General features: G+C 39.8%; 3 protein-coding genes across 6 annotated transcripts in view; all 3 read left to right on the top strand.

The window, feature by feature from the left end:
* Nucleotides 1–339: 339 nt before the first annotated feature.
* Nucleotides 340–9448, top strand: LOC311283686 (tubulin beta-4B chain). Its single transcript, XM_084398272.1, has 4 exons — nt 340–761; nt 1861–1969; nt 2135–2245; nt 4669–9448. Exons 1-4 carry the CDS (start codon nt 705–707, stop codon nt 5724–5726), a joined length of 1335 nt encoding a protein of 444 aa, XP_084254398.1. The 5' UTR covers nt 340–704; the 3' UTR covers nt 5727–9448.
* On the top strand, nt 2254–4662 carry LOC311283727 (uncharacterized protein). The gene is made up of 2 exons (XM_084398381.1): nt 2254–3227; nt 3341–4662. The coding sequence occupies exon 2, from the start codon at nt 3640–3642 to the stop codon at nt 4573–4575; it is 936 nt and encodes a 311-aa protein (XP_084254507.1). The 5' UTR covers nt 2254–3227; nt 3341–3639; the 3' UTR covers nt 4576–4662.
* Nucleotides 9309–10213, top strand: part of dennd1c (DENN domain containing 1C) — an 18259-nt gene continuing 17354 nt past the window's right edge. For all 4 annotated transcript variants that reach the window (XM_084397931.1, XM_084397932.1, XM_084397930.1 and 1 more), the window contains exon 1: nt 9309–9448. In XM_084397931.1, coding sequence (XP_084254057.1) covers nt 9432–9448 — 17 coding nt within the window. In that variant the 5' untranslated portion in view covers nt 9309–9431. The remainder of the gene's footprint in view (nt 9449–10213) is intronic.

Genomic DNA, 10213 nt, shown 5'->3' with positions numbered 1-10213 from the left:
TCACAAGCATCAGTTTTGATTGTGCAAGGTTCTGCAGTTTGTTCTACTTCACAAAATTAGTTCTGTCCAATGTTTAAGTGCAACACAAAAGTAAGTGCAATATTATTAATATTGGATTATTTTACAGCATGAATTTACACATTTTTGGAGTTGTGTTAAATGGCTGCTAATTACGTTGCCTTTTCACTTATATCGTGCACTTTTTGCATTTAAATGAACTTATTCATCCTATTATTGACATTGAAAATTATGTTTTTCCAATGATTAAAGTAATCTGTTAATTCCTTGATTCATTGCGTTTAGTGGGTCTATCTTCAAAGACATTTTAGTCATAGTTGCTAAATCTCTTTAATGTATTTGCCCTGTTTATCTGGTTTCCTGGTTTATTTTCATTCTATTTTGTCATTATTATTTTGTTTTAAGGAGCTACAAATCGTCCTTATCAACCTTGAATGACATGGCAATAAAATTCTATGGCATTATTTGATTTGGGCGGGTCTTCTTGTAGTGGGCGGGTTTTGGTGTGATTTAGGGGTGGAAATCTTCGACCCAATCTGGCAACACGGACTGAGTGTTGGAATCAGGCTGACGGGAGCGCGCACTACGCACTAGTCTGGGCGAGACATAATCCGAAGAGGGTGTAAGAACGGGCCATCGAGATTCTACAGATTTACACCTTATTTTCACATCTTTGAAGAGTCAACATGCGTGAGATAGTGCATCTTCAGGCGGGCCAGTGCGGGAATCAGATTGGAGCGAAGGTAGAACACGAAAAATAACCCTTTTCATTCGTTTCTATGTTTTATAGGCCTTTTAATATCTCCAAAATATAATGATTTGCGCTGTTACTAATCAATCATTTCATGCACAGGTTTTGTAGCAGCTTTCTGGACGTTTTCGAGTTCGATGGCTTTTTAAATGGTCTGTAACGCGATGCGATCGATGCGTTTTTTGTTGCGTCGTAGCTTTTATTTGTTTGATGCGTATGTGTCTCGCCGGGTGCGCGAGAGGGGTGTGGCGGCTGTCTCGCGCTTTAACACGCCTTAAAATCATCCAAAATACTGCAAGATTATTATGAATAAGCATTTAAATTACAAAGACGCGTTTAAAAGAAATATCATCGTCTTTTTTCGTCGTGTTTTCTTTCAATGTAGTAACGTGCTACATTCCAGTGGCGTAGTAGGCGATGCCAGACGTTTGCCAATGTTCATGGGGGATGGGGATGCTCTCTGTTCTTGTTTTCCTCTGAAATTAGGCAATACATTTCCATCAATTTAGCTCTAAATGCAATTTTAAAAGCTTATATTGTGGATATTTATTAGGATGCGTTTGTTTTTGTAGGCATATTTCAAAACGTCGAGTACAAAAGGGGCGTTTTCTCTCGTATTGCTCAAGAATAAAAGGATACAGTTAAATCAACAGAGGAACTATGCAGTGCAGCAATTATGTAACGAAACAATGAATGAACAAAAATGTGAAAGATAATGTTCAATATTATTAACCCATTGATTTGGCCAGCAAATATCATAATTAATCAATTATATGCATTTATAACATTTTAAAACATGTTGCAATGGTAGCAATGTACTTTTCTAATGTAGTGTCTCTTAAACAAATGTAGTTTGGTTATACTGTGTTCACAACAGATATTGCAAAAATATGATACTGGACAAATATATTGCATGTATGGTGTACCATCATTCAGAAAGCATGCATTTGTTTAACTTTTGACTCGATACCCTATGTGATATAATTTTTGAGACCGCTTCCCAGTGTGACCACTAGCCCTGGGCGTATTACACAGCATCAGTGATTCATCATGGCTTCCATTTTTAAAAAAAATTTCTCTCTCTCGCTCAGTTCTGGGAGGTGATCAGTGACGAGCACGGCATTGACCCCACCGGCAGCTATCATGGAGACAGTGATCTGCAGCTGGACCGAATCAGTGTTTACTACAACGAAGCCTCTGGTAAGCACATAACCACCGTTTACCATAGGGAATGTCAAATGTCTGATTCCTGGATTGACCAATTTAAGGGCCCTTGCATATCACAGACGCCTATCCCACCATCTCCATACAAACAACTAAAGTCCTAATGTTTGAGGTGCATTCTTTGGTTGTCTGTTTTCTCAGGGGGAAAGTATGTCCCTCGTGCCATCCTTGTGGATCTCGAGCCTGGAACCATGGACTCTGTCCGCTCCGGGCCTTTTGGACAGATATTCAGACCTGACAACTTTGTTTTTGGTATATAAACACCCTCCACTCTTCATTGCATGCACACATCTGATTCATTTTTTTTTAGTGTTGTTATACAGTGATTCACTTCTGAATGTTGAAGATACCTCAGATACAGGTCTCATATTTTTCAATGAAACCCGTGCAGACATTTTTATAGTGAAAATTAAAATTATATTATTGCCTTTACTTTTATTTATGATTTTTTTTATTCAGTGAAACACTAGTGAAGATTTTGAAAAATACAATGAAAGTCAGTGGGGTCCAGTGTTATTTACCCTGAAATATAATCTTATTGTAATATATTAGCATAAATATGTTCTGCACAAGAAAGAATATCATACAGATTTGGAACAACATGAGTATCCCTTTAAATTTATTTTTAATGAAAGATAAAATCACAGACTCCTAATGGCCTTACAAACGAAAATGTTGTATTTGATTAATTGAGTTTTTCTTGTTTTTCATTTTTATTATAGTTTATACATTTCTATTGTTTTATGCTAATTAGTACCCACTGACAGGCTAATTTAAAATCATTTAGATTGATCAACATTAGAATGGAGGTAAAAAACCCCCCCCTGTTTTTAGCATTTTCTATTCTGACTTTGAGACCCAGTGTTTTTTGTTTCCACCGCTCCTGCCTGTGTGGATTTTACTAACATGATTGAATTTAGGCTTTTATTCACATATTTCAACATTGATCAACTCTCACAGCAGTTGTGTGGTAAACGGAAGCTCAAACATGTTTGCTTCACGTGCAAGAACCAATGAGGTTCATTTTTGTGTGCTGCGCAGCACGTTTGAGCTTCACATGAACCAATGAGGCTCATTGTCTCGTATTACATGTGCTGTGTAACATGTTTGAGCTTCTCCAAGAACCAATGAGGTTCATTCTCGTGTTACGCAGCACGTTTGAGCTTCTCCAAGAACCAATGAGGTTCATTCTCGTGTTACGCAGCACGTTTGATCTTCTCCAAGAACCAATGAGGTTCATTCTCGTGTTACGCAGCACGTTTGATCTTCTGCAAGAACCAATGAGGCTCATTGTCTCGTATTACACATGCTGTGTAACATGTTTGAGCTTCTCCAAGAACCAATGAGGTTCATTCTCGTGTTACGCAGCACGTTTGAGCTTCTCCAAGAACCAATGAGGTTCATTCTCGTGTTACGCAGCACGTTTGATCTTCTGCAAGAACCAATGAGGCTCATTGTCTCGTATTACACGTGCTGTGTAACATGTTTGAGCTTCTCCAAGAACCAATGAGGTTCATTCTCGTGTTACGCATCACGTTTGATCTTCTGCAAGAACCAATGAGGTTCATTCTCGCGTTACGCAGCACGTTTGATCTTCTGCAAGAACCAATGAGGCTCATTGTCTCGTATTACACGTGCTGTGTAACATGTTTGAGCTTCTCCAAGAACCAATGAGGTTCATTCTCGTGTTACGCATCACGTTTGATCTTCTGCAAGAACCAATGAGGTTCATTCTCGCGTTACGCAGCACGTTTGATCTTCTGCAAGAACCAATGAGGTTCATTCTCGTGTTACGCAGCACGTTTGATCTTCTGCAAGAACCAATGAGGTTCATTCTCGTGTTACGCATCACGTTTGATCTTCTGCAAGAACCAATGAGGTTCATTCTCGCGTTACGCAGCACGTTTGATCTTCTGCAAGAACCAATGAGGTTCATTCTCGTGTTACGCAGCACGTTTGAGCTTCTGCAAGAACCAATGAGGTTCATTCTCGTGTTACGCAGCACGTTTGAGCTTCTCCAAGAACCAATGAGGTTCATTCTCGTGTTACGCAGCACGTTTGAGCTTCTCCAAGAACCAATGAGGTTCATTCTCGTGTTACGCAGCACGTTTGAGCTTCTCCAAGAACCAATGAGGTTCATTCTCGTGTTACGCATCACGTTTGAGCTTCTCCAAGAACCAATGTGGTTCATTCTCGTGTTACGCAGCACGTTTGAGCTTCTCCAAGAACCAATGTGGTTCATTCTCGTGTTACGCAGCACGTTTGAGCTTCTGCAAGAACCAATGTGGTTCATTCTCGTGTTACGCAGCACGTTTGAGCTTCTCCAAGAACCAATGTGGTTCATTCTCATGTTACGCATCACGTTTGAGCTTCTCCAAGAACCAATGTGGTTCATTCTCGTGTTACGCATCACGTTTGAGCTTCTGCAAGAGGTTTGTTTTTCACACATCAAGCAGATTTGGTTGAGCTTCTGTTTATTTTCACTGATCAATATTTATGTGAATAAAAGCCTAAATTCAATCTGTGCATCATATAAATATAATAAAAGTATGATGGGTTTGGAACAGCATAAGTGTGTGTAAAGGGTGACTATTTTTTATTTTTAGGTGAACTAACCCCTTATCAACTTTGCATCTTAAAGCGCTAATGGATTTTGTGTCCTGCCCGTACTGTAGGTCAGAGCGGAGCAGGTAATAACTGGGCTAAGGGTCATTACACGGAGGGCGCTGAACTGGTCGACTCAGTGATGGACGTGGTTCGCAAGGAAGCTGAGAGCTGCGACTGCCTGCAGGGCTTCCAGCTCACACACTCGCTCGGAGGAGGAACCGGTTCCGGCATGGGAACGCTTCTCATCAGCAAGATCCGCGAGGAGTATCCCGACCGCATCATGAACACCTTCAGCGTGGTGCCGTCTCCCAAAGTGTCGGACACGGTCGTCGAGCCCTATAACGCCACACTCTCTGTGCATCAACTGGTTGAGAACACAGACGAGACCTATTGTATTGACAACGAGGCGCTGTACGACATCTGCTTCCGCACGCTTAAACTCACCACGCCCACGTACGGCGATCTTAACCACCTCGTCTCGGCCACCATGAGCGGCGTCACCACCTGCCTGAGGTTCCCCGGACAGTTGAACGCTGATCTTCGCAAACTAGCGGTCAACATGGTGCCCTTCCCTCGCCTCCACTTCTTCATGCCCGGCTTCGCTCCTCTCACCAGCAGGGGGAGCCAGCAGTACCGCGCGCTCTCCGTTCCCGAGCTCACCCAGCAAATGTTTGACGCCAAGAACATGATGGCCGCGTGCGACCCGCGTCACGGACGCTACCTAACTGTGGCCGTCGTTTTCCGCGGACGCATGTCCATGAAGGAGGTGGATGAGCAGATGCTGAACATCCAGAACAAGAACAGCAGCTACTTTGTGGAGTGGATCCCAAACAATGTGAAGACAGCGGTTTGCGACATCCCGCCTCGCGGGCTCAAGATGTCAGGAACCTTCATCGGTAACAGCACTGCCATCCAGGAGCTGTTTAAGCGCATTTCCGAGCAGTTCACTGCCATGTTTCGCCGTAAGGCTTTCTTGCACTGGTACACTGGCGAGGGAATGGACGAGATGGAGTTCACAGAGGCCGAGAGCAACATGAACGACCTGGTGTCCGAGTATCAGCAGTACCAGGAAGCCACGGCCGAGGAGGGAGAGTTCGAAGAGGAGGGCGAAGAAGAGGCCGCCTGATCAACATCTCGTCCACCATCTTCTGATTCATCTCCTCTCAAGTCAAGTCAAGTCTCATCACCTTAATTTATATAATTTATATAGCGCTTTATACAATTTAGAGTGTATTAAAGCAGCTTTATAGTAATAATGGGAAAATGATGCATTCCGGCTGTTGTTCAGCTTGTTCAGTTGTTCAGTGTTGATTCAGTTCTGTTGTGAAGATCATCAATTATTAAATTAGTTAATTTCATCTATTAAGCAGTTCTGAAAAAAAAAAATTAAACATTCATCGTCCAGCTCTGCGCTAGTGCAGTCGGTCCAATAATATTGTTGAGTATTAAATATCCCAGTCCAGTTTTGTTAAGCAAAGGAAATCCATTCAAATTCTTGTGTGATTCCAATTCTTCTGTGATTCTAGCCCTTTCCTCATTTTGTTAAAATGACCATGGATTCACTGAATAAAGACGTGACAAAACTGAAAAAAGTCGTGCTGTGTGACTTAACAGAACAAACGTTCTTGAAAAAATTTAACTGAATGTCATTGATTTTATTAGTAGGTCATTCCTGGGATTCTGTAATATTTCAGTCCCCCAGACTTTTTAAAGTGGGTTTTCACCAAAATTAAATGTTAAAAGCTTTCCACAATTTGATATGTCCATTTATAATGAATACAAATTAATTTTTATCATAAAATAATGTAATTTCTATTGTACATGACCCTGAGGCACTTCACTGAATTTGTACTTGGAAAATATTTAAGAAAATGTGCACGGTGTCTAATTTTTGGCAACATTGTATTTATTTGTTATTTTCTTGTGAAAAATATTTTTCTAAAAAATGCAAGATAAATAACAGACTATAAAGTTATGTCCCTTAGTCTAAACTCAAGTCTGTCATGCCAATAATTTAGGCTCCATCAATATGTGACATATTTACCAGAAATTACATCATTCAGGTCTCTTTTAACAGTGGTGCAGAAGATGGTAAGTAATTTCATCATTTTGAGGTGTATTATAGGGAGGGTACTGTGAAGTTGAACAACTTAACCCCATTTTTCAAAATGTTAGTTTAATCCATAAGTATTTATTTCATTGCTGCCATATATGGTCTACTCTCCTATACTACATGAGGAGCAGTGGGCGGCCATTTTGAGCAACAAAAAAAAAAAAAAAAAAACGGTATATTTCTCATTGTTTTGGGATTGAAAACTTGTGACAGGGTTGAGTCTTTTCCACTTCATTTATGAATAATTTTAATTTACAAAAAAGTTTCAGTAAAGATATACTGACATGACAACTCTATATTTGATGTAATACCTCCACCTAAACACTGACATCATCCTATCTCAGAAATGGCAGCCACATCAGCGGCAGAAACACTGTTGTGCATGCAGATATGTTGACCCAGAAACTAAAGAAGGGCACAATATGAGAGAGAAAATTGGTTTTAATTTTAATCACTCCTTTTAAACCAGTAACAGTCTTCTACTACCCCAATCACACTATTCTCACCTAGCCTATTATTTTGGGGAAAAAATAGGGAAGATGATTAAAAATTAAGGCATTTCTTGCTGCTTACCACCTGACATGTTAAAGACTAAAACAATAAAATTGTGGTTTTGGTTAAACATCTAGATTGAATCTTTTTCTTTTACAAAAAAATAGAGACCACAAACACACAATTTGTCTTTAACTCCAGTCCCATAAAAATGTGAAAATGATCATAAATGTTTTGTAGTTCTTCAATTGTTACAGGGACACCTAGCTACATAGGTAGCCTAGATAGCCTAGCTGTTTTTTGTTTTGTTTTTTAATAAGAAATGAGAAATTAATTAAATTAATTAATTTAGAAATGTTTCTAAAATACTTTTTAAACCAATTCAATTTTGTTCGTTACGGGGTTTAGAATAAAATGGTTAAAAATATTTTAAAAAACGGTCTAATGCCTGAGATGGGAAAACGTGATTTGTTGGAGGTTTGAAATGTGCGATTTTTAAGCGCGATCAGTTACCGGTCAAAGAGTGCGACCTGAGGTAAGAAAGAAGTAGCTAAACATTCAATATTTGACAACTTTGACGACAGAAATGTTAAATGACTGAAAGTACTACCAAATGATTAAAAGTATTTGACTTTCTTTGGTCAAATTTAGCCGTTTTGCATTGGAAAACATAGCCTATTATTTACCTGATTCATTTGTAATTTAATGACGAGACAAGATGGCGTTAATAGACCCATTTCAGCATATTAGATTTAATGATTTCTGGTTTCCACGAAATAAATATGGAAGGCTATTGTGAAAAAAAAAAAAAGGTTTAAAATAAGAAATAGTCACAATTACAAGAAATGGAGTCGCAATTAAAAATAAAGTCACAATTAGCCTACCTTATTTTTTTTTTATTCTAAAATGGGCTTTCGTCCTTAGGAATATTACCGTTTCACTCTATTTTACAGTTCGTGTAGGCCTACTTACAGCGTACCTAAGAAAGTAATGGTTAACAGGTGACTATGGGTTAAGGTTATAGGTTCAGTAACCATACCTAGACATTAACCAGTTATTTCAACCACTATATTAAGTACATGGGGAATAGGCCTGTAAAATAAAGTGTTACCAATATTACTCCAAATCAAATTTTACACTCCTTCAGTTCTTTACTGTTTCCAAAACCGAATTGTCATGCTGTTCCTCCACTGAACACTAGAGGGAACCAGTGTGCAGGGCACAAATAAACTGGTACCAAGAACTCGGATGTGCTTCAATTCAATGACAATATTAGTCTGAACTGTCAGAATAGTGTGTGTGTGTGTGTGTGTGTGTGTGTGTGTGTGTGTGTGAGAGAGAGAATGTGTCTGTGTAAATAGGACAAAGTTACCTGTTTGCTCAGCACATCCATATTGATCACCCTTCAGTGTGTGTGTGTGTGTGTGTGTGTGTGTGTGAGAGAGAGAGCGAAAGAGAGAGAGAGAGAAAGAGGGAGAGAAAGAGGGAGAGAGAGAGAGAGAGAGGGAGGGAAGGAGAGAGAGAGGGAGAGAGAGAGAGAGAGAGAGAGAGAGAGCAAACACATGAGAAATGATGAGAGCAAAACAGCAGTGCTACAATAGAGGAAGTCCATTCTTGTATTTCCTCTTCCATGTGTTTATGTTTCCAATCATCACTAGGTGAAAGTGTGAGTTTATCCTATATGAATGAACACACATTCACATTGGCTTGAGGCCAGTTAAAAATAATAATAATATATTATATTATATATATATTATAAAGGTATAACAACAACACTATAAAATAAAACCACATAAAAAGCATTTAACATAATAAAAGTGCATAAAATGTTACATAAGTGAGCATTTTGAAATAGTCTAAGTAAAATGAATGGCTTTCTGACGTGATTCAGCCTAAAGATGAGACTCGATCTACCAGAGGGCAAAATACTCCAGTTCTTATTGAGAATATGGGATTATTATAATATAGTGGATATTATAGCCAATAGACCGGCAGACGTCATGTAGGTCTCTCTCTCTCTCACACACACACACACACACACACACACACACAGATCAGGAAGTGCTGTCTTGAGTTGAGTGCTTGTCGGCGGAATTGGCTGTTTGATGTGAGGATGTGTGTGTGCAGAAGTGTGTGTGTGTCGATGCATGTTAATTAAGGATCTAATGACTTCGGTCCGCTGCCGGCCCCGAACACCCTGAATGGGCCCCGACACACAAGAGCATCATGGGCTCCAGGATAAAGTAAGATTCTCTCCGTTTGCCTCTCGATTTCTCTCTGTTTGCTCACATTGCGGTCTCCTGCTTTACTTCCTCTTCCTCGCTCTGTCGTTCTCGGACGTGAGGCTTTCTATCACGACTCAGAGAATAAACTCTTATTAACACCAGAGCAGATGTCGAGATGAGATCTCAGACGGAGAGTTTGGACAGGTGTCCTCCGAGATGCAGATGTTCATCAGCTCTCCATCCCTCATTTCATTTCATTTCAAGCTGCCTTGCGAAAAGAAAAGACAAGAAAATGCACAGCGGCCTCAAAACCGCTTTAAGTCACACTGAAATATGTGTGAACGTCATTGCATTAGACAACGTGATAAAAAGTATCTGTGTGTGCACTGAAATGCTGAAACGCCACTTTTCTTCATCGCCGCTGAAGTCTCACCGTGTCGGAAATCCGTTAGGTGTGTTTGCACTTTTCGGTGGACGTATTAAGTTTCGCACAGGTCTTGAAATTCACATGAACTATTAACACCCATCATGAATATCATCTCTATTATCTCAATCGCAAATGGACACTACTTTTCCTTCTCAGATTTTTTGCTAAAATTTTGCTCTGATCTGCCATTAAAAGTCGGACGTAAAAATCTGAACATTTCTCAAATTGACTGATCATTTTGTAATTAATGCAATGCCACAAACACGCTGTTAGGATCATTGCATCCGCATGAATGCGGTCAAGACCGGCCGAAATGTGCAGTCAGGAGTATTTTCTGTTGATGTGCTTCTTCTAAT

Source organism: Rutilus rutilus, assembly GCF_951802725.1.
Source record: "Rutilus rutilus genome assembly, chromosome: 2".
Taxonomy (NCBI): Eukaryota; Metazoa; Chordata; class Actinopteri; order Cypriniformes; family Leuciscidae; genus Rutilus; species Rutilus rutilus.
This window is presented reverse-complemented; position numbering and strand designations above follow the sequence as displayed.